Source organism: Pseudophryne corroboree, chromosome 5 (assembly GCF_028390025.1).
Source record: "Pseudophryne corroboree isolate aPseCor3 chromosome 5, aPseCor3.hap2, whole genome shotgun sequence".
Taxonomy (NCBI): domain Eukaryota; kingdom Metazoa; phylum Chordata; class Amphibia; order Anura; family Myobatrachidae; genus Pseudophryne; species Pseudophryne corroboree.
This window is the reverse complement of record NC_086448.1, coordinates 538,592,328-538,617,720: the sequence shown is the minus strand read 5'-3', so window position 1 is coordinate 538,617,720 and position 25,393 is coordinate 538,592,328. Positions and strand designations below refer to the sequence as shown.

The window sequence follows — 25,393 nt, the reverse complement described above, 5'->3', positions numbered from 1 at the left end:
GCTGTGGTGGCTGCAGAGTGCTCATCTTCTCGAGGGCCGCAGATTCGGCAAACAGGACTGGGTCCTGGTGACCACGGATGCAAGCCTCCGAGGATGGGGGGCAGTCACTCAGGGAAGGAACTTCCAAGGACAGTGGTCAAGTCAGGAGACTTCACTACACATAAATATACTGGAACTAAGGGCCATTTACAACGCACTGAGTCAAGCAGAGCCCCTGCTTCAAAACCAACCAGTGCTGATTCAATCAGACAACATCACGGCGGTCGCCCATGTAAACCGCCAGGGCGGCACAAGAAGCAGGATGGCAATGGCAGAAGCCACAAGGATTCTTCGATGGGCGGAGAATCACGTGCTAGCACTGTCAGAAGTGTTCATTCCGGGTGTGGACAACTGGGAAGCAGATTTCCTCAGCAGGCACGACCTCCACCCGGGAGAGTGGGGACTTCATCCAGAAGTCTTCATGCAGATTGTAAACCATTGGGAACGGCCACAGGTGGACATGATGGCGTCCCGCCTCAACAAAAAGCTAAAAAAATATTGCGCCAGGTCAAGGGATCCTCAGGCGATAGCTGTGGACGCACTAGTGACACCGTGGGTGTACCAGTCGGTTTATGTGTTCCCTCCTCTTCCTCTCATACCCAAGGTACTGAGGATAGTAAGAAAGAGAGGAGTAAGAACTATACTCATCGTTCCGGATTGGCCAAGAAGAACTTGGTACCCAGAACTACAAGAAATGATCTCAGAGGACCCATGGCCTCTGCCTCTCAGACAGGACCTGTTACAGCAGGGGCCCTGTCTGTTCCAAGACTTACCGCGGCTGCGTTTGACGGCATGGCGGTTGAACGCCAGATCTTAACGGAAAAGGGCATTCCAGATGAAGTGATTCCTACGCTGATAAAAGCTAGGAAGGATGTGACAGCAAATCATTATCACCGCATATGGCGGAAATATGTTGCCTGGTGTGAGGCCAGGAAGGCCCCAACAGAGGAATTCCAGCTGGGGCGATTTCTGCACTTCCTACAGTCAGGAGTGACTATGGGCCTAAAATTGGGGTCCATAAAGGTCCAGATTTCGGCCCTATCTATTTTCTTTCAAAAAGAACTGGCTTCACTGCCTGAAGTTCAGACGTTTGTTAAGGGAGTGCTGCATATTCAGCCCCCTTTTGTGCCTCCAGTGGCACCTTGGGATCTTAACGTTGTGTTGGATTTCCTGAAATCCCACTGGTTTGAGCCACTTAAGACCGTGGAGCTAAAATATCTCACGTGGAAAGTGGTCATGCTATTGGCCTTAGCTTTGGCTAGGCGTGTGTCAGAATTGGCGGCTTTGTCATGTAAAAGCCCTTATCTGATCTTCCATATGGACAGGGCAGAATTGAGGACTCGTCCCCAATTTCTCCCTAAGGTGGTATCAGCGTTTCATTTGAACCAACCTATTGTGGTGCCTGCGGCTACTCGGGACTTGGAGGACTCCAAGTTACTGGATGTAGTCAGGGCTTTGAAAATCTATGTTTCCAGGACGGCTGGAGTCAGGAAAACTGACTCGCTGTTTATCCTGCATGCACCCAACAAGCTGGGTGCTCCTGCTTCAAAGCAAACTATTGCGCGCTGGATCTGTAACACGATTCAGCAAGCTCATTCTGCGGCAGGGTTACCGCATCCTAAATCGGTAAAAGCCCATTCTACAAGGAAGGTGGGCTCTTCTTGGGCGGCTGCCCGAGGGGTCTCGGCTTTACAGCTTTGCCGAGCTGCTACTTGGTCGGGTTCAAACACATTTGCTAAGTTCTACAAGTTTGATACCCTGGCTGAGGAGGACCTTGCTTTTGCTCATTCGGTGCCGCAGAGTCATCCGCACTCTCCCGCCCGTTTGGGAGCTTTGGTATAATCCCCATGGTCCTTACGGAGTTCCCAGCATCCACTAGGACGTCAGAGAAAATAAGAATTTACTCACCGGTAATTCTATTTCTCGTAGTCCGTAGTGGATGCTGGGCGCCCGTCCCAAGTGCGGACTCTCTGCAATACATGTATATAGTTATTGCTTAACTAAAGGGTTATTGTTATGAGCCATCTGTTCCTGAGGCTCAGTTGTTGTTCATACTGTTAACTGGGTATGGTTATCACAAGTTGTACAGTGTGATTGGTGTGGCTGGTATGAGTCTTACCCTGGATTCCAAATCCTTTCCTTGTTGTGTCAGCTCTTCCGGGCACAGTTTCCTTAACTGAGGTCTGGAGGAGGGGCATAGAGGGAGGAGCCAGTGCACACCAGATAGTACCTAATCTTTCTTTTAGAGTGCCCAGTCTCCTGCGGAGCCCGTCTATTCCCCATGGTCCTTACGGAGTTCCCAGCATCCACTACGGACTACGAGAAATAGAATTACCGGTGAGTAAATTCTTATTATTAATACAGCTTACCCATCACACTAGAAAATACAGATAGGATAGCTAATCTGCACTAACCTCCATCAGCTGCAATTACTGCAAGTGCCCTGTTTACATATATGTATTTATTTGTTGCTGAAATTTGTTTATGCTAAATAGCTATATAACAGTGCAGTAGCAGTGTTATGTCCTTTTGGTCATTGCCTAAATGTTCAAGTTAGATTTTAGTTGTAAACTAAAAAAAAAAAGAATATTTAAATACCAACCAAATGCTTTTGGCATAATCCTTTGTTTTCCTCTATGTATGTGTGGGTTGGGTATGGGATCGCAGCGGTCAGAGTACCAATGCCGGGAACCCAGCCACCTGAATGCTGGCAAGGGGGGGGGGGGGCGAGCTCAATGAAGCCCCTTGTGGGCTCGCCGCACTCACCACGAGTTCTATTCCCACTCTATGGGTGTCGTGGACACCCACGAGTGGGAATAGCCCCTGTTAGCCGGGATCCTGGGGTCGACATTGAGACCGCAGGGATATAAACTACATTCCGTGTGTGTATACAGCTTACTATATATGTGTGTGTGTGTGTGTGTGTGTGTGTGTGTGTGTGTGTGTGTGTGTGTGTGTGTGTGTGTGTGTGTGTGTATATATATATATATATATATATTAGTGATGTGCATCGGAAATATTTCGGGTTTTGGATTCGGTTCCAAGGCCGTGTTTTAGATTCGGACGCGTTTTGGCAAAACCTCCCTGAAATTTTTTTTGGGGGATTCGGGTGTTTTTTTTACAAAAAAAAACTCAAAAACAGCTTAAATCATAGAATTTGGGGGTCATTTTGATCCCGTAGTATTATTAACCTCAATAACCATAATTTTCACTCATTTTCAGTCTATTCTGAACACCTCACACCTCACAATATTATTTTTAGTCCTAAAATTTGCACCGAGGTCGCTGGATGACTAAGCTAAGCGACCCAAATTAGCCGACACAAACACCTGGCCCATCTAGGAGTAGCACTGCAGTGTCAGACAGGATGGCACTTAAAAAAAATAGTCCCCAAATAGCACATGATGCAAAGAAAAAAAGAGGCGCAATGAGGTAGCTGTGTGACTAAGCTAAGCGACCCAAGTGGCCGACACAAACACCTGGCGCATCTAGGAGTGGCACTGCAGTGTCAGACAGGATGGCAGATTTAAAAAATAGTCCCCAAACAGCACATGATGCAAAGAAAAAAAGAGGTGCACCAAGGTCGCTGGATGGCTAAGCTAAGCGACCCAAGTGGCCGACACAAACACCTGGCCCATCTAGGAGTGGCACTGCAGTGTCAGACAGGATGGCAGATTTAAAAAATAGTCCCCAAACAGCACATGATGCAAAGAAAAAAAGAGGTGCACCAAGGTCGCTGGATGGCTAAGCTAAGCAACCCAAGTGGCCGACACAAACCCCTGGCCCATCTAGGAGTGGCACCTCAGTGTCAGACAGGATGGCACTTCAAAAAAATAGTCCCCAAACAGCACATGATGCAAAGAAAAAAAGAGGCGCAATGAGGTAGCTGTGTGACTCAGCTAAGCGACCCAAGTGGCCGACACAAACACCTGGCCCATCTAGGAGTGGCACTGCAGTGTCAGGCAGGATGGCACTTCAAAAAAATAGTCCCCAAACAGCACATGATGCAAATAAAAAAAGAGGCGCAATGAGGTAGCTGTGTGACTAAGCTAAGCGACCCAAGTGGCCGACACAAACATCTGGCGCATCTAGGAGTGGCAGTGCAGTGTCAGACAGGATGGCAGATTTAAAAAATAGTTCCCAAACAGCACATGATGCAAAGAAAAAAAGAGGTGCACCAAGGTCGCTGGATGACTAAGCTAAGCGACCCAAGTGGCCGACACAAACACATGGCCCATCTAGGAGTGACACTGCAGTGTCAGACAGGATGGCACTTCAAAAAAATAGTCCCCAAACAGCACATGATGCAAAGAAAAAAAGAGGTGCAATGAGGTAGCTGTTGTGACTAAGCTAAGCGACCCAAGTGGCCGACACAAACACCTGGCCCATCTAGGAGTGGCACTGCAGTGTCAGACAGGATGGCACTTCAAAAAAATAGTCCCCAAACAGCACATGATGCAAAGAAAAAAAGAGGCACAATGAGGTAGCTGTGTGACTAAGCTAAGCGACCCAAGTGGCCGACACAAACACCTGGCCCACCTAGGAGTGGCACTGCAGTGTCAGACAGGATGGCAGATTTAAAAAATAGTCCCCAAACAGCACATGATGCAAAGAAAAAAAGAGGTGCACCAAGGTCGCTGGATGACTAAGCTAAGCGACCCAAGTGGCCGACACAAACACCTGGCCCATCTCGGAGTGACACTGCAGTGTCAGACAGGATGGCACTTCAAAAAAATAGTCCCCAAACAGCACATGATGCAAAGAAAAAAGAGAGGCACAATGAGGTAGCTGTGTGACTAAGCTAAGTGACCCAAGTGGCCGACACAAACACCTGGCCCATCTAGGAGTGGCACTGCAGTGTCAGACAGGATGGCAGATTTAAAAAATAGTCCCCAAACAGCACATGATGCAAAGAAAAAAAAGAGGTGCACCAAGGTCGCTGGATGGCTAAGCTAAGCGACACAAGTGGCCGACACAAACACCTGGCCCATCTAGGAGTAGCATTGCAGTGTCAGACAGGATGGCACTTCAAAAAAATAGTCCCCAAACAGCACATGATGCAAATAAAAAAAGAGGTGCAATGAGGTAGCTGTGTGACTAAGCTAAGCGACCCAAGTGGCCGACACAAACATCTGGCGCATCTAGGAGTGGCAGTGCAGTGTCAGACAGGATGGCAGATTTAAAAAATAGTTCCCAAACAGCACATGATGCAAAGAAAAAAAGAGGTGCACCAAGGTCGCTAGATGGCTAAGCTAAGCGACACAAGTGGCCGACACAAACACCTGGCCCATCTAGGAGTGGCACTGCAGTGTCAGACAGGATGGCAGATTTAAAAAATAGTCCCCAAACAGCACATGATGCAAAGAAAAAAAGAGGTGCACCAAGGTCGCTGGATGGCTAAGCTAAGCGACACAAGTGGCCGACACAAACACCTGGCCCATCTAGGAGTGGCACTGCAGTGTCAGGCAGGATGGCACTTCAAAAAAATAGTCCCCAAACAGCACATGATGCAAAGAAAAATGAAAGAAAAAAGAGGTGCAAGATGGAATTGTCCTTGGGCCCTCCCACCCACCCTTATGTTGTATAAACAGGACATGCACACTTTAACAAACCCATCATTTCAGCGACAGGGTCTGCCACACGACTGTGACTGAAATGACTGGTTGGTTTGGGCCCCCACCAAAAAAGAAGCAATCAATCTCTCCTTGCACAAACTGGCTCTACAGAGGCAAGATGTCCACCTCCTCCTCATCGTTCGATTCCTCACCTCTTTCACTGTGTACATCCCCCTCCTCACAGATTATTAATTCGTCCCCACTGGAATCCACCATCTCAGGTCCCTGTGTACTTTCTGGAGGCAATTGCTGGTGAATGTCTCCACGGAGGAATTGATTATAATTCATTTTGATGAACATCATCTTCTCCACATTTTTTGGAAGTAACCTCGTACGCCGATTGCTGACAAGGTGAGCGGCTGCACTAAACACTCTTTCGGAGTACACACTGGAGGGGGGGCAACTTAGGTAAAATAAAGCCAGTTTGTGCAAGGGCCTCCAAATTGCCTCTTTTTCCTGCCAGTATACGTACGGACTGTCTGACGTGCCTACTTGGATGCGGTCACTCATATAATCATCCACCATTCTTTCAATGGTGACAGAATCCTATGCAGTGACAGTAGACGACATGTCAGTAATCGTTGGCAGGTCCTTCAGTCCGGACCAGATGTCAGCACTCGCTCCAGACTGCACTGCATCACCGCCAGCGGGTGGGCTCGGAATTCTTAGCCTTTTCCTCGCAGCCCCAGTTGCGGGAGAATGTGAAGGAGGAGCTGTTGACGGGTCACGTTCCGCTTGACTTGACAATTTTCTCACCAGCAGGTCTTTGAACCTCTGCAGACTTGTGTCTGCCGGAAAGAGAGATACAACGTAGGTTTTAAATCTAGGATCGAGCACGGTGGCCAAAATGTAGTGCTCTGATTTCAACAGATTGACCACCCGTGAAGGGCTCCATCCACAAGTCCCACATGCCTAGCGGAATCGCTCTGTTTTAGCTCCTCCTTCAATGTCTCCAGCTTCTTCTGCAAAAGCCTGATGAGGGGAATGACCTGACTCAGGCTGGCAGTGTCTGAACTGACTTCACGTGTGGCAAGTTCAAAGGGTTGCAGAACCTTGCACAACGTTGAAATCATTCTCCACTGCGCTTGAGTCAGGTGCATTCCCCCTCCTTTGCCTATATCGTAGGCAGATGTATAGGCTTGAATGGCGTTTGCTGCTCCTCCATCCTCTGAAGCATATAGAGGGTTGAATTCCACCTCGTTACCACCTCTTGCTTCAGATGATGGCAGGGCAGGTTCAGGACTGTTTGCTGGTGCTCCAGTCTTCGGCACGCGGTGGCTGAATGCCGAAAGTGGCCTGCAATTCTTCGGGCCACCGACAGCATCTCTTGCACGCCCCTGTCATTTTTTAAATAATTCTGCACCACCAAATTCAATGTATGTGCAAAACATGGGACGTGCTGGAATTTGCCCAGATGTAATGCACGCACAATATTGCTGGCATTGTCCGATGTCACAAATCTCCAGGAGAGTCCAATTGGGGTAAGCCATTCTGCGATGATGTTCCTCAGTTTCCGTAAGAGGTTGTCAGCTGTGTGCCTCTTATGGAAAGCGGTGATACAAAGCGTAGCCTGCCTAGGAACGAGTTGGCGTTTGCGAGATGCTGCTACTGGTGCCGCCGCTGCTGTTCTTGCTGCGGGAGGCAATACATCTACCCAGTGGGCTGTCACAGTCATTTAGTCCTGAGTCTGCCCTGCTCCACTTGTCCGTGGTTAAGTGGACATTGGGTACAACTGCATTTTTTAGGACACTGGTGACTCTTTTTCTGACGTCTGTGTACATTTTCGGTATCGCCTGCCTAGAGAAATGGAACCTAGATGGTATTTGGTACCAGGGACACAGTACCTCAATCAAGTCTCTAGTTCCCTGTGAATTAACGGTGGATACCGGAAACACGTTTCTCACCACCCAGGCTGCCAAGGCCTGAGTTTTCCGCTTTGCAGCAGGATGACTGCTGTGATATTTCATCTTCCTCGCAAAGAACTGTTGGACAGTCAATTGCTTACTGGAAGTAGTAAAAGTGGTCTTCCGACTTCCCCTCTGGGATGATGATCGACTCCCAGCAGCAACAACAGCAGCGCCAGCAGCAGTAGGCGTTACACTCAGGGATGCATCGGAGGAATCCCAGGCAGGAGAGGACTCGTCAGACTTGACAGTGACATGGCCTGGAGGACTATTGGCTTTCCTGTGTAAGGAGGAAATTGACACTGAGGGAGTTGGTGGTGTGGTTTGCAGGAGCTTGGTTACAAGAGGAAGGGATTTAGTGGTCAGTGGACTGCTTCCGCTGTCATCCAAAGTTTTTGAACTTGTCACTGACTTCTGATGAATGCGGTCCAGGTGACGTATAAGGGAGGATGTTCCTAGGTGGTCCTTACCCCTACTTATTACAGCTTGACAAAGGCAACACACGGCTTGACACCAGTTGTCCGCATTTCTGTTGAAATAATTCCACACCGAAGAGGTGATTTTTTTTGTATTTTGACCAGGCATGTCAATGGCCATATTCGTCCCACGGACAACAGGTGTCTCCCCGGGTGCCTGACTTAAACAAACCACCTCACAATCAGAATCCTCCTTGTCAATTTCCTCCCCAGCGCCAGCAACACCCATATCCTCATCCTGGTGTACTTCAACAGTGACATCTTCAATTTGAATATCAGGAACTGGACTGCGGGTGCTCCTTCCAGCACTTGCAGGGGGCGTGCAAATGGTGGAAGGCGCAACCTCTTCCCGTCCAGTGTTGGGAAGGTCAAGCATCGCAACCGACACAATTGGACTCTCCTTGGGGATTTGTGATTTAGAAGAACGCACAGTTCTTTGCTGTGCTTTTTGCCATCTTAACTCTTTTAAGTTTTCTAGCAGGAGGATGAGTGCTTCCATCCTCATGTGAAGCTGAACCACTAGCCTTGACATAGGCCAAGGCCTCAGCTGTTCCTTGCCACTCCGTGTCGTAAATGGCACATTGGCAAGTTTACGCTTCTCCTCAGACGATTTTGATTTAGATTTTTGGGTCATTTTACTGAGCTTTATTTTTTTGGATTTTACATGCTCTCTACTATGACATTGGGCATCGGCCTTGGCAGACGACGTTGATGGCATTTCATTGTCTCGGCCATGACTAGTGGCAGCAGCTTCAGCACGAGGTGGAAGTGGATCTTGATCTTTCCCTATTTTACCCTCCACATTTTTGTTCTCCATTTTTTAATGTGTGAAATTATATGCCAGTAATATATCAATAGCAATGGCCTACTACTATATATACTGCGCACAACTGAAATGCACCACAGGTATGGATGGATAGTATACTTGACGACACAGAGGTAGGTAGAGCAGTGGCCTACTGTACCGTACTGCTATATAGTATATACTGGTGGTCAGCAAACTGTGCAAAACTGAAATGCACCACAGGTATGGATGGATAGTATACTTGACGACACAGAGGTAGGTAGAGCAGTGGCCTACTGTACCGTACTGCTATATAGTATATACTGGTGGTCAGCAAACTGTGCAAAACTGAAATGCACCACAGGTATGGATGGATAGTATACTTGACGACACAGAGGTAGGTAGAGCAGTGGCCTACTGTACCGTACTGATATATATTATATACTGGTGGACAGCAAACTGTGCAAAACTGAAATGCACCACAGGTATGGATGGATAGTATACTTGACGACACAGAGGTAGGTAGAGCAGTGGCCTACTGTACCGTACTGCTATATAGTATATACTGGTGGTCAGCAAACTGTGCAAAACTGAAATGCACCACAGGTATGGATGGATAGTATACTTGACGACACAGAGGCCTACTGTACCGTACTGCTATATATTATATACTGGTGGTCAGCAAACTGTGCAAAACTGAAATGCACCACAGGTATGGATGGATAGTATACTTGACGACACAGAGGTAGGTAGAGCAGTGGCCTACTGTACCGTACTGCTATATAGTATATACTGGTGGTCAGCAAACTGTGCAAAACTGAAATGCACCACAGGTATGGATGGATAGTATACTTGACGACACAGAGGTAGGTAGAGCAGTGGCCTACTGTACCGTACTGCTATATAGTATATACTGGTGGTCAGCAAACTGTGCAAAACTGAAATGCACCACAGGTATGGATGGATAGTATACTTGACGACACAGAGGTAGGTAGAGCAGTGGCCTACTGTACCGTACTGATATATATTATATACTGGTGGTCAGCAAACTGTGCAAAACTGAAATGCACCACAGGTATGGATGGATAGTATACTTGACGACACAGAGGTAGGTAGAGCAGTGGCCTACTGTACCGTACTGCTATATAGTATATATTGGTGGTCAGCAAACTGTGCAAAACTGAAATACACCACAGGTATGGATGGATAGTATACTTGACGACACAGAGGTAGGTAGCGCAGTGGCCTACTGTATCGTACTGCTATATAGTATATACTGGTGGTCAGCAAACTGTGCAAAACTGAAATGCACCACAGGTATGGATGGACAGTATACTTGACGACACAGAGGTGGGTAGAGCAGTGGCCTACTGTACCGTACTGCTATATAGTATATACTGGTGGTCAGCAAACTGTGCAAAACTGAAATGCACCACAGGTATGGATGGACAGTATACTTGACGACACAGAGGTAAGTAGAGCAGTGGCCTACTGTACCGTACTGCTATATAAAATATACTGGTGGTCAGCAAACTGTGCAAAACTGAAATGCACCACAGGTATGGATGGATAGTATACTTGACGACACAGAGGTAGGTAGAGCAGTGGACTACTGTACCGTACTGCTATATATATAGTTATACTGGTGGTCAGCAAAATTCTGCACTGTCCTCCTACTATATACTACAATGAAGCACAGATATGGAGCGTTTTTCAGGCAGAGAACATATAATACTGGTGGTCACTGGTCAGCAAAACTCTGCACTGTCCTCCTACTATATAATACTGCTGGTCCCCAGTCCCCACAATAAAGCAATTAGCACACTGAGCACAGATATTTGCAGCACACTGAGCACAGTCAGATATGGAGCGTTTTTCAGGCAGAGAACGTAGATATTTGCACTTGCAGCACACTGAGCACAGAAATTTGCAGCACACTGAGCACAGATATTTGCAGCACAATTTGCAGCCCACTGAACATAGAAACTGAGAGGACGCCAGCCACGTCCTCTCACGATCATCTCCAATGCACGAGTGAAAAATGGCGGCGACGCGCGGCTCCTTATATAGAATACGAATCTCGCGAGAATCCGACCGCTGGATGATAACGTTCGGGCGCGCTTGGGTTAACCGAGCAAGGCGGGAGGATCCGAGTTGCTTGGACCCGTGAAAAAAGAGGTGAAGTCCGTGCGGGTTCGGATCCCGAGGATCCGAATCCGCTCATCACTAATATATATATACTGTATATACACACTCTACCTCCTGCACTGCCTGCCCCTAGCCCCCTCCTTTAACCCAGTACTGCCTTAGGTGCTAGCTACACATACCCCTTCTCTGCCCATCACTGCCTACCCCTAACCCCCTCTTTGCCCCCCACCAGTACTGCCCCAGCTGCTTTCTACCCTACCCCCAGCACTACCTGCCCCTAACCCCCTCCTTACATCCAGCACTACCCCAGCTACTATCTACCCTTTCCCCCCTGGCCCTCCCAGTACTGCCTGCCCCTAACAACCTCCTTTCCCCCCCTCCCCATTGCTGCCTCAGCTGTTATCTATCCTTGCCCCCTACCTTCTCCTTGTACTGCCTGCCACTAACCCCATCCTTGCCCCCCCCCCCCCAATGCTGCCCCATCTGCTATCTATCCTTGTCCCTAGTACTGTCCCAGCTGCTTTCTACCTTTGCCCCCAAGCACTGTCCCAATTGCTGTCCGCACTTCCTTCTTCCTCCCCCCAGTACTGCCTGCCCTTACCCACCTCTACGCCAGCTTCTCCCCGCTTCTACCCAACTTCTGCTTGTCTTTACCTCCCTCTACCCCAACTACTACCTGCCATCAGCAATGCCTAAGCTATTCCCCATAATATGTGATGGGACCAAGAAAGAGTGGAGTAAGACCCCAATTATTTAAAGTGAGGGGTCCCTGGGACCCACAATTGTTTTTGCCGGCCACGATCACTGAGTACAATGAAACAATTTGGTATTTCCAGCTAGACATTTGACACATTTTTAAAACTGGGGCAAAATTTTGCCCATTTAACTGGAGGCGTTAATGTTCCCAGTCAAACTTCAACCACCCTACACAGAAGAAAGTGCCCTAGTCATTCCCGATCTAATAATTCTGCAAATGCACATTCACAAATAGAGTACAGAATGGCATTACACAGAAGCATAACTTTTGTATGGTACCTGGCACCCGGGCAAAATGGTACATATGTTTTGCCACACAACTTGATTTGTATGATGTTTGGGTTACTGTCATTAGGTCGACAGTCATTAGGTCGACAGTCATTAGGTCGACCACTATTGGTCGACATGCACTAGGTCGACATGGTCATTAGGTCGACATGAACAAGGTCGACATGGAAAAAGGCCAACGTGAGTTTTTCACATTTTTTTCTCATTTTTTTCACTTTTTCATACTTTACGATCCACGTGGACTACAATTGGGAATGGTAACCTGTGCCGGGCGCAGTGGTAGCGGAGCGAGGCACCTTAACCGAAGCATGTCGAGCGGACATGGTGCACTTATTGGGGATCCCCGTCACTTTACGAAGAAAACTACACCAAAAACAGTAAAACAAAACTCATGTCAACTTTTTTCCATGTCGACATTGTTCATGTCGACCTAATGACCATGTTGACTTAGTCACCCTGTCGACCTAGTGCATGTCGACCAATAGTGGTTGACCTAATGACTGTCGACCTAAATCTTGTCGACCTGATGACCCATAGCCGTGATAGCTCTTCCATGATTTTCTAATCTCTGTTTTTAGCAGTTTGCATCTAAGAACTTGTGGTTGAAAGTTATTGGATGTAACCATATAATACAGTGACACTCGGAATTCTATGCCCTAGCTAAATAGAGTTGTGTACAACATAAACAAAACAACTGATTCATCACCTACATACAAAAATAACACTAAAAGGACGGCTAAAAAAGAATTTACTTACATATCTTGTCTGCTGCCAAAGTGAGCTTGTGATAACGGACAGTGACACCCCTACATAACATAATATGTGACAAGTAATGACAGTAGCGCCTGCAAATAGAATGTGACAAGATGCCACAGGTGAGTTAGCTTGGGGTCACAGAACCAGGACACTGTGGGAGGCAGGAGCAGTTAAGGTAAGTGCATACTTTATTCAAATAGCTTCCCAACATACTGTACCTCAAATTACACAGACATATTTAAGGTGGAGATACCTTTTAATGCAGTGATTAGCTTCATATCTTACCAAATCCTTCCCACTGGCAGTGGCGTCACTTGGGGGGTGCGGGGGGTGCGGCCCGCACCCTGGTGTCACCTTTCAATGGGGTGACACCAAATAGAGCCACTCTCTCGTCCGCACCCCCTCCTCCTATAGCGGGCCACAGTCACGCCTGTCGCCCGCTATGTTTAACTACTAGACAAACATATACCCCTGCGCCGCGGACAGCGTGCTTCGGGTGCGCCGCCACCGCCGCCGGGGTTGTCACTGGGGTCCGTCCGGCACTGCATTGCGTCTCGGTCACACTGTCTTGTAGCCGCCGCTGCGGAGCTATGGACGGAGAGCAGACTCGCGAGATGATGACATCATCATCTCGCGAGTCTCTCTCTCTCTCTGCACTGCAGCGGCTGTGGCTTCAGGCTGGGAGGCTGGGAGGCTGGGAGGAGCGGGCGGGAACTCTGCGGGACAAACTGAGAGTGAGTGTAGCTGTGTCCTGTGGCGCAGCTCGCACCCTCAAAAAGCAGCAGGGGAAGGGCTGGCCTGTCTGTTCGTCTGGAGCTAAGTAAGTTGATGTAACTGTAACCTCCTGAGTCCTGTGCAGTCTATGTGACTGCTGTACATTAATACTGATAATCTGATATACTAAATGCAGTTCAATAAATGTTTATTTGAATATTAAAAATAAGAATTTACTTACCGATAATTCTATTTCTCGGAGTCCGTAGTGGATGCTGGGGTTCCTGAAAGGACCATGGGGAATAGCGGCTCCGCAGGAGACAGGGCACAAAAAAGTAAAGCTTTACTAGGTCAGGTGGTGTGCACTGGCTCCTCCCCCTATGACCCTCCTCCAGACTCCAGTTAGGTACTGTGCCCGGACGAGCATACACAATAAGGGAGGCATTTTGAATCCCGGGTAAGACTCATACCAGCCACACCAATCACACCGTACAACTTGTGATCTAAACCCAGTTAACAGTATGACAACAGAAAGGGCCTCTTAAAGATGGCTCCTTAACAATAACCCGAATTAGTTAACAATAACTATGTACAAGTATTGCAGATAATCCGCACTTGGGATGGGCGCCCAGCATCCACTACGGACTCCGAGAAATAGAATTATCGGTAAGTAAATTCTTATTTTCTCTATCGTCCTAAGTGGATGCTGGGGTTCCTGAAAGGACCATGGGGATTATACCAAAGCTCCCAAACGGGCGGGAGAGTGCGGATGACTCTGCAGCACCGAATGAGAGAACTCCAGGTCCTCCTTTGCCAGGGTATCAAATTTGTAAAATTTTACAAACGTGTTCTCCCCCGACCACGTAGCTGCTCGGCAGAGTTGTAATGCCGAGACCCCTCGGGCAGCCGCCCAAGATGAGCCCACCTTCCTTGTGGAGTGGGCTTTTACAGTTTTAGGCTGTGGCAGGCCTGCCACAGAATGTGCAAGTTGAATTGTGTTACAAATCCAACGAGCAATCGACTGCTTAGAAGCAGGTGCGCCCAACTTGTTGGGTGCATACAATATAAACAGCGAGTCAGATTTTCTGACTCCAGCCGTCCTTGCAATGTATATTTTTAAGGCTCTGACAACGTCCAACAACTTGGAGTCCTCCAAGTCGCTAGTGGCCGCAGGCACCACAATAGGTTGGTTCAGATGAAATGCTGATACCACTTTAGGGAGAAAATGCGGACGAGTCCGCAGTTCTGCCCTATCCGAATGGAAGATTAGATAAGGACTTTTATAAGATAAAGCCGCCAATTCAGATACTCTCCTGGCAGAGGCCAGGGCTAGTAACATAGTCACTTTCAATGTGAGATATTTCAAATCCACCTTTTTCAATGGTTCAAACCAATGGGATTTGAGGAAATCTAAAACTACATTTAGATCCCACGGTGCCACCGGAGGCACCACAGGAGGCTGTATATGCAGTACTCCCTTGACAAAAGTCTGGACCTCAGGGACAGAGGCCAATTCTTTTTGGAAGAATATTGACAGGGCCGAAATTTGAACCTTAATGGATCCCAATTTGAGACCCATAGATAATCCTGATTGCAGGAAATGTAGGAAACGACCCAGTTGGAATTCCTCCGTCGGAACCCTCCGATCCTCGCACCACGCTACATATTTTCGCCAAATGCGGTGATAATGTTTCACGGTGACTTCCTTCCGTGCCTTAATCAAGGTAGGAATGACTTCTTCTGGAATGCCTTTCCCTTTTAGGATCTGGCGTTCAACCGCCATGCCGTCAAACGCAGCCGCGGTAAGTCTTGAAAAAGACAGGGACCCTGCTGTAGCAGGTCCCTTCTCAGAGGTAGAGGCCACGGTTCGTCCGTGAGCATCTCTTGAAGTTCCGGATACTAAGTCCTTCTCGGCCAATCCGGAACCACTAGTATTGTTCTTACTCTTCTTTGCCGTATGATCTTCAATACCTTTGGTATGAGCGGCAGAGGAGGAAACACATACACTGACTGGTACACCCAAGGAGTTACCAGTGCGTCCACAGCTATTGCCTGTGGATCTCTTGACCTGGCGCAATATTTGTCCAGTTTCTTGTTGAGGCGAGACGCCATCATGTCTACAATTGGTCTTTCCCAACGGTCTATTAACATGTTGAAGACTTCTGGATGTAGACCCCACTCTCCCGGATGAAGATCGTGTCTGCTGAGGAAGTCTGCTTCCCAGTTGTCCACGCCCGGGATGAACACTGCTGACAGTGCTATCACGTGATTCTCCGCCCAGCGAAGAATCTTGGCAGCTTCTGCCATTGCACTCCTGCTTCTTGTGCCGCCCTGCCTGTTTACATGGGCGACCGCCGTGATGTTGTCCGACTGAATCAACACCGGCTTTCCTTGCAGGAGAAGTTCCGCCTGGCTTAGAGCATTGTAGATTGCTCTTAGTTCCAGAATGTTTATGTGAAGAGACTTTTCCAGACTCGTCCATACTCCCTGGAAGTTTCTTCCTTGTGTGACTGCTCCCCAGCCTCTCAGGCTGGCGTCCGTGGTCACCAGGATCCAATCCTGAATGCCGAATCTGCGGCCTTCTAATAGGTGAGCCTTCTGCAACCACCACAGAAGTGACACCCTTGTCTTTGGTGACATGGTTATTCGCAGGTGCATCTGCAGATGCGACCCTGACCATTTGTCCAACAGATCCCTTTGGAATATTCTTGCATGGAATCTGCCGAATGGAATTGCTTCGTAAGAAGCCACCATTTTTCCCAGGACTCTTGTGCATTGATGTACTGACACTTTTCCTGGTTTTAGGAGGTTCCTGACCAGATCGGATAACTCCTTGGCTTTTTCCTCTGGAAGGAAAACCTTTTTCTGAACCGTGTCCAGAATCATTCCTAGGAACAGCAGACGAGTTGTCGGGATTAAATGGGATTTTGGAATATTCAGAATCCACCCGTGTTGTCTTAGCACCTCTTGAGATAGTGCTAAAGCTGTCTCCAGCTGTTCTCTGGACCTTGCCCTTATTAGGAGATCGTCCAAGTATGGGATAACTAATACGCCTTTTCTTCGAAGAAGAATCATCATCTCGGCCATTACCTTGGTAAAGACCCGAGGCGCCGTGGACAATCCGAACGGCAGCGTCTGAAACTGATAGTGACAGTTTTGAACAATGAACCTGAGGTACCCCTGGTGTGCGGGGTAAATCGGAACGTGTAGATACGCATCCTTGATGTCCAAGGATACCATAAAGTCCCCTTCTTCCAGGTTCGCTATCACTGCTCTGAGTGACTCCATCTTGAACTTGAACTTTTTTATGTAGAGGTTCAAGGACTTCAGATTTAGAATAGGCCTTACCGAGCCATCCGGCTTCGGTACCACAAATAGAGTGGAATAATACCCCTTTCCTTGTTGTAATAGGGGTACTTTGACTATCACCTGCTGAGCGTACAGCTTGTGAATGGCTTCCAACACCCTCTCCCTTTCGGAAGAGACGGTTGGTAAGGCAGACTTCAGGAAACGATGAGGAGGATCCGTCTCTAATTCCAACCTGTACCCCTGAGATATTATCTGCAGGATCCAGGGGTCTACCTGCGAGTGAGCCCACTGCGCGCTGTAATTTTTGAGACGGCCCCCCACTGTCCCCGAGTCCGCTTGAGAGGCCCCAGCGTCATGCTGAGGTTTTTGCAGGAGCCGGGGAGGGCTTCTGTTCCTGGGAAGGAGCTGCCTGTTGGTGTCTCTTCCCTCTTCCTCTGCCTCGTGGCAGGTACGACAAGCCCTTTGCTCTCTTATTTTTGTAGGAGCGAAAAGGCTGCGGTTGAAAGGTCGGTGCCTTTCTCTGTTGGGGAGTGACTTGAGGTAAAAAAGTGGATTTCCCGGCAGTAGCCGTGGCCACCAAGTCTGATAGACCAACTCCAAATAACTCCTCCCCTTTATACGGCAAAACCTCCATGTGACGTTTTGAATCCGCATCGCCTGTCCACTGTCGTGTCCATAAGGCTCTTCTGGCTGAAATGGACATAGCACTCACCCGAGATGCCAGTGTGCAAATATCCCTCTGTGCATCACGCATATAGATAAATGCATCCTTTATTTGTTCTAACGACAGTAAAACATTGTCCCTATCTAGGGTATCAATATTTTCAATCAGGGATTCTGACCAAACTACTCCAGCACTGCACATCCAGGCAGTTGCTATAGCTGGTCGTAGTATAACACCTGCATGTGTGTATATATTCTTTTGAATAACTTCCATCTTTCTATCTGATGGATCCTTAAGTGCGGCCGTCTCAGGAGAGGGTAACGCCACTTGTTTGGATAAGCGTGTGAGCGCCTTGTCCACCTTAGGGGGTGTTTCCCAGCGCGCCCTAACCTCTGGCGGGAAAGGGTATAATGCCAATAACTTTTTTGAAATTATCAACTTTTTATCAGGAGCAACCCACGCTTCATCACACACGTCATTTAATTCTTCTGATTCAGGAAAAACTGTTTGTAGTTTTTTCACACCATACATAATACCCTGTTTTACGGTATCTGTAGTATCAGCTAAATGTAACGTCTCCTTCATTGCCAAAATCATATAACGTGTGGCCCTACTGGAAAATACGTTTGAATTTCTACCGTCGTCACTGGAATCAGTGCCCGTGTCTGGGTCTGTGTCGACCGACTGAGGCAAAGGGCGTTTTACAGCCCCTGACGGTGTTTGAGGCGCCTGGACAGGCATTAATTGATTGTCCGGCCGCCTCATGTCCTCAACTGACTGTTTAAGGGAAGATAAACCATCACGTAATTCCACAAATAAAGGCATCCATTCTGGTGTCGACCCCCTGGGGGGTGACATCTGCATATTTGGCAATTGCTCCGCCTCCACACCAATATCGTCCTCATACATGTCGACACCACGTACCGACACACACCGCAAACTCACAGGGAATGCTCTAATGAAGACAGGACCCACTAGCCCTTTTGGGGAGACAGAGGGAGAGTCTGCCAGCACACACCACAAAGCGCTATATATACAAGGGATATCCTTATATTAAGTGCTCCCTTATAGCTGCTTTAATATATATATATATAGCCATTAATGTGCCCCCCCTCTCTGTTTTACCCTGTTTCTGTAGTGCAGTGCAGGGGAGAGACCTGGGAGCCGTTCTGACCAGCGGAGCTGTGACAGAAAATGGCGCCGTGTGCTGAGGAGATAGGCCCCGCCCCTTTTTCGGCGGGTTCTTCTCCCGCTATTTTTCCAGTCAGGCAGGGGTTAAATATCTCCATATAGCCCCTATGGGCTATATGTGAGGTATTTTTAGCCTTGTATAAGGTTTATATTTGCCTCTCAGAGCGCCCCCCCCCAGCGCTCTGCACCCTCAGTGACTGCCCAGTGAAGTGTGCTGAGAGGAAAATGGCGCACAGCTGCAGTGCTGTGCGCTACCTTATGAAGACTGAGGAGTCTTCAGCCGCCGGTTTCCGGACCTCTTCACGCTTCAGCATCTGCAAGGGGGTCGGCGGCGCGGCTCCGGGACCGGACTCCACGGCTGGGCCTGTGTTCGATCCCTCTGGAGCTAATGGTGTCCAGTAGCCAAGCAGCAAATCCACTCTGCATGCAGGTGAGTTTACTACTTTCCCCCTAAGTCCCACGTTGCAGTGATCCTGTTGCCAGCAGGACTCACTGTAAAGAAAAAAACCTAAACTAAACTTTCTCTAAGCAGCTCTTTAGGAGAGCCACCTAGATTGCACCCTTCTCGTTCGGGCACAAAATCTAACTGGAGTCTGGAGGAGGGTCATAGGGGGAGGAGCCAGTGCACACCACCTGACCTAGTAAAGCTTTACTTTTTTGTGCCCTGTCTCCTGCGGAGCCGCTATTCCCCATGGTCCTTTCAGGAACCCCAGCATCCACTTAGGACGATAGAGAAAGGTAAATTAGATTAGATTTTATAAGTGTGTATTGCATGGCATGAAAAATTCTGGGGGCCAAGACGTCATGGCGACCAGGTATTGGTGCCTGGCGACCTGGGCCGGGAACACTATGAGGAGGTGGCTGGGAACGTGGTGAGGAGGGGGCCGGGCATGCGGTCAGGCAGGGTAGTGTCTAGTTACCCTTCATGGAGAGGACCTTTCCCATAACCCCCTGGGTCCATGTCACAAACTATTTGGAATAGTAACCTGCGGCGAGCGAGACACCGAGCCTGAAGCGTGGCGAGCGAAGCGGAGCGAGACACCGAGCCTGAAGCGTGGCGAGCGAAGCGGAGCGAGACACCGAGCCTGAAGCGTGGCGAGCGAAGCGAGGCCGTGAGGGTCCAATGGTGCATACATAAAATGAAATAACCTCAAATTAATGGAGAACAGAGAAAACATTTACTGTAGGTGCTGTAAGGGCGGAAATTATCTTCTGCCCTCTCGTGCTGTCACTTCCTAGTCCTGATCACGAAGGGAACATAGACACAACCGGTCAGGCAAGGGCTGGGCAGCTATGGATAATAGCGCTGAGTGATAACCCTTCAAATGAGGCGCCGATCTCCAGCCATTCTAAGCTTGTGGATCGACAGCTAATCAGGAGCGTTGCCGGACTGCGAGCTCCTATTGGTTCGCAAATAGGCGCCACATTAAAAATGGCTCCTGGCCGCCCACCGCTCTGCCTGGTTATCCTCATCCCGATAGCCTAATGCATTGCAGCTTCGCGTTCCTGTTGCTTGGTCTCCCGCAGCCTGCCCGTCTGTGATCTCCACGGTGAGGGACCCGCATAACAATAAGTCTTCAGCCAGTGGTGAGTACAGTACTGTAACTGTTCATTTTTTTTAAGTGTATCTGGCTTTTACAAGGTTTTTTTGTTCTTGTGGATCTGGCTTTTTAAGTATTTTTTTATTAATGTGGATCTATCTTTTGCAATGTATTTTATGTGGATTTGGCTTTTTCAGTGTTTTTCATTTTTAATGTGGATCTGGCTTTTTACGTATTTGCAGTACTGCAGGCTTTGTTGCCCTCCTTGTAATATGGATACAAGATGCAGCACGGATGGTGTAGTGGTTAGCATTACTGCCTAACAGCACAGAGGTCGTGTGTTCAATTCCCACCACGGCCCTAACTGTGTGGAGTTTGCATATTCTCCCTGTGCTTGCATGGGTTTTCATCAGGTTCTCCTGTTTCCTTCCACAATCCAAAAATATACTGGTAGGTTAATTGGCTTCCAACAAAAAATAAACCCTAGTGTGAATGTGTGTTCATGTATATGTGGTAGGGAATATAGGGGGTCATTCCGACCCGATCGCACGCTGCACTTCCTCGCAGTGGTGCGATAAGGTCGGAAGTGCGCATGCGCGGCGTTGCCGGCGCCGGGCAATGACGCCGGGAACGAGGAAAGCGGTTGCAGTGGCGACCGCAAGAAGATTGACAGGAGGAAGGTGTGTCGGGGCATCAACTGACCGTTTTCTGGGAGTGGTCCAGCGAACGCAGGCGTGTCCAGGCGTTTTGAGGGTGGATGTCTGACATCAAATCCAGGACCTGCATCGCTGGATCCGTCGCACAGGGTAAGTAGGTATAGGACTACTCTTGTTTTGCTTAAAACTTTTAATGCATAGCAGGGCTGTACAAGTGATTGCAGCCCTGCTATGCTAAAATACACTCCCCCATAGGTGGCGTCTAGTTGATCGCACAAGCAGCAAAAAGTTGCTACGTGCGATCATCTTGGAATGACCCCCATAGAGTGTAAGCTCCACTGGGGCAGGGACTGATGTGAATGGCCAAATATTCTCTGTACAGCGCTGTGGAACATGTGTGTGTTATATGTGTATGTGTATTCGGCTAAATGGCGACATTTCAGGACCATGGGGGGTGACACCATGAGTTACCATACCGGGTGACACCATCCCTAGTGACGCCTCTGCTTCCCAGTACATCACACAAGAGAACAGCAGGTCACTTTGGTTGGGTATGTACTGAAAGCAATGAAAGAAATTACTTTATTTGTTTTATTATAATGAATTTTAAGAGCTTAATATCTGTTGCTACCATTACTCAGAACAATGGGGGTAATTCCAAGTTGATCGCAGCAGGATTTTTGTTAGCAATTGGGCAAAACCATGTGCACTGCAGGGGAGGCAGATATAACATGTGCAGAGAGAGTTAGATTTGGGTGTGGTGTGTTCAATCTGCAATCTAATTTGCAGTGTAAAAATAAAGCAGCCAGTATTTACCCTGCACAGAAATAAAATAACCCACCCAAATCTAACTCTCTCTGCAAATGTTATATCTGCCTCCCCTGCAGTGCACATGGTTTTGCCCAATTGCTAAAAAAAAATCCTGCTGCGATCAACTTGGAATTACCCCCAATGGTCAAATAATTGGGGGAAAAAATGGTAATGAAATCTGAAAGGTAAATAAAATGGACAGTTCTGCACTACGTGTGTGCATAGTTTGTCTGTATGGGAAATACTGAACAGCTTTGCTTGCTAAAAGGGTTTACATTTCTGACAAGCTTTTACAGGTTAACCCTTTCTATCTTGTGTGTCACATTGGTAAAATTGAGAAATGGATATGAATGTATGTACGTATGTATGTATATATGTATGTTAGAAGGAAATAAACTTTGCAATTATATATTATTAAAATTGATAATAGGGACAGTAAAGAATATTGGGGGTCATTCCGAGTTGATCGCTAGCTGCCGTTGTTCGCAGCGCAGCGATCAGGCTAAAAATCGGCACTTCTGTGCATGCGTATGGTGCGCACTGCGCACTCGCAACGTACTTTCACAAAAGCCGATGCAGTTTTACACAAGCTCGAGCTACGCTTTTCAGTCGCACTGCTGATCGTTGAGTGATTGACTGGAAGTGGGTGTTTCTGGGTGGTAACTGACCGTTTTCGGGGAGTGTCCTGAAAAACTCAGGCGTGCCAGATAAAAACGCAGGAGTGGCTGAAGAAACGGGGGAGTGGCTGGCCGATCGCAGGGCGTGTTTGTGACGTCAAAACAGGAACTAAATAGTTTGAAGTGATCGCAAGGTAGGAGTAGGTCTGCAGCTACTCTGAAACTGCACAATATTTTTTTGTAGCAGTGCTGCGATCCTTTCGTTCGCACTTCTGCTAAGCTAAGATACACTCCCAGAGGGCGGCGGCTTGGCGTTTGCACTGCTGCTAAAAACTGCTGGCGAGCGAACAACTCGGAAGGAGGGCCATTGTCCTTTGGACGATGCAATACATAATACAGCTAGGAGTCGATTCAATTAGAAACAATAAAAGGGCAATGTCATCATTGTGTCGCTGTTATGGCTTTTGAATGCCAGTAACGGTACCCTCCATCGCCTCTACATCGTGCATTATACCTCACTGCTGCATAAGTGAGGGCTGGAAAATGCACCGTATGTACAGGATTTTTGCGTACTGCACACTGCCCATGTCTTAATTGACCCCTTAGATACTATACAAAACTAACTTTTAATATAGTTGCTTGCACAGGATAAATATTAGGCAAAAAAAAAGTACATGGGGAAGATGACTTTTCTTGACCTTAGATCAGAGGTTCTCAAACTTGGTCCTCTTGGGCCCACACAGTGCATGTTTTGCAGGTCTCCTCACAGAATCGCAAGTGAAATAATTAGCTCCACCTGTGGACCTTTTAAAATGTGTCAGTGAGTAATTAATACACCTGTGCACCTGCTGGGTTACCTGCAAAACATGCACTGTGTGTGCCCCCGAGGACCGAGTTTGAGAACCTCTGCCTTAGATAATCTTTATGCCAGAGGAATTATTATTTAGATTTTTATTTTTTTTTAAACATCAAGAAAAAGAATTTGGCTATTGTCCTTTGAGTGTACTGCATGCAGTCTACTGTACTACTAATAATAACACAGCTCTAAAGATGTGCACTAGACAACCTAATTGACCAATTGAAATTTTAAAAATGACGCTTGTATTCTAAAGTGCCTTTTATGTTCCAGGCAGTACTTCAGCTATTGCCTCCAGGGCACTGAGTGTCCAGAACATCAACTACAGTGACTCACCAACTAACAAAGAGAAACTGGAGCATAATGAGCTAGAAGGTGAAATTCTGAAGGTGGATGAGATGATCAGTGACATGGAGTTGAAGGTTAATGTCTTAAGGTGGACTGTAGAAGCCACAGCAAATATGAATGATGAGCTTGAGAGCAATGATGTCTCTTCAACGGCTTTACTCTCTGTGGATGAAGGAGATAGTCGCCGCCGCTGCTGCAATGGACAATTTATTGTGTCTTTGATTTTATGCGGCGTTGCACTAGTAGCAGTTACTCTTTCTTCAGTGCTGTAAGTGTTATGAATCTCTGATTAGTATTAGTATTGTGCAGTATTTGTAAACCACTATTTATATCATTACAATGATATTAATAGAATACATGGAATGTATTTAATAACATTAGAATTATTTAATTACATTTATTTGTTTGAGTGAAGAAAACAAAGTCACATTCTAAAGTCTCATTATTTTGGACAACCATTAGACAATTAGTTTCTGCAGTGCTATTAGAGGTTTTAATGTAAAACTAAGCAGAAAGAGAAGTGTGTTTTTAGTATTTGTGCCTCTTCTGTAAAATTCTGATCAATTACGCTATTACATTTTTAATTTACTCTTTGCCTAGCTTCTTCATTCACAAAGAAAATTAAGTTAATAATTTCCCTATAGTGAGGAATACAGAAGGCTTTCCCCCGTACTAATCATACCATAAACAAACAACAATTTAAGGTAAACCTTAGTAACATAAAACTTATAAGTGCATTTTAAAGCCATATTTTATTAAAGAATGAACATACTGTAGCTCCGGTGCTTGCTAGAACAAGAGGAACAGATTTTAATAGTAGTCTCTATATGAGCTTGAGATCAAGGTACGGGACAAACAAATGTTGCTGTTGTGTTGCTGCAAATGTCTGAATTAGTCTATAGTTTCCTAATATGCATAGTGGTGCCGGATCAGAGAAATACACAAAGCCGATGTTCCGCAGAGCTAAGCGATTTTAGGCAGACTCTACATGTGCTGCGTTCACATTGCTCATGTGTCAAGGTGTCGCTGCTGATCAGATTCCGGATTCCTACACAAAATTATTGTCAGGAAGCGACTGTTTGGGGGTTGTTAACGGGGTGTGATGGTGTTAGCGGGGAGTGGTTGTTAAAACGCAGGCGTGTCATGGCCGTTTTGGGGGCATGTCTCTGATGTCAGCTGCAGACTCTAGTGTGCAAAAACATTGCGACTGCGTGACTACTGCCACGGTCAGTCTGCATAGCCATAGACCAACTTGATCAGTCAATGTTTCCCATTCTTACGTACAGCAGGGCCGAAACTAGGCTTTTTGGCACCCGGGGCAAGGCAGTAATTTGGCGCCACCTCACGTTTCTCTTTTTTTTACCTGTATATAATGATCCCATAACCTGTATGTTAGAGGGTACCAGCTACCTCTCATATATCAGCATTAGTCCCAACCTACATAATATACAGACACACCCTCATATAATATACAGCGACTCCATCCCTATAATGTACAAAGACACCCACCATAAAATATATTGTACAGTGACACGACCTATAATGGCCAGAGACATCCACCATATAATACACAGAGACACCCCCTTATAATACTGTATATAGAGACACATCACCCTTATAATGTAGAGACACCCACTGTATAATATATTACAGACAACTTCCATATAATATACATACACACCACCCCTATAATGTACAGAGATACCCGCCATATAATATAAAGAGACTCCCCCATATAATATATAGACATACCACCTATATAATGTACAGATACCCACCATGTAATATACTTTACACAAACACCCTTATATAATATACACCACCATAATGTAGAATAGATTCAGCACTAGACCATCTATTCCATAAAGCACAATACATAGGGCTATGTATAGGCACCTCCCCTTCCCCAAATTATCACATC

The 25,393-nt window shown here is 47.2% G+C and overlaps 1 protein-coding gene across 1 annotated transcript in view; it reads left to right on the top strand.

The window, feature by feature from the left end:
- The window catches only part of LOC134928003 (regulator of G-protein signaling 9-binding protein B-like), a 95,113-nt gene extending 71,047 nt beyond the window's left edge, over positions 1 to 24,066 (top strand). Inside the window, exon 3 of the mRNA XM_063923199.1 lies at positions 23,398 to 24,066. Coding sequence (XP_063779269.1) covers positions 23,398 to 23,744 — 347 coding nt within the window. The 3' untranslated portion in view covers positions 23,745 to 24,066. The remainder of the gene's footprint in view (positions 1 to 23,397) is intronic.
- Positions 24,067 to 25,393: the final 1,327 nt, after the last annotated feature.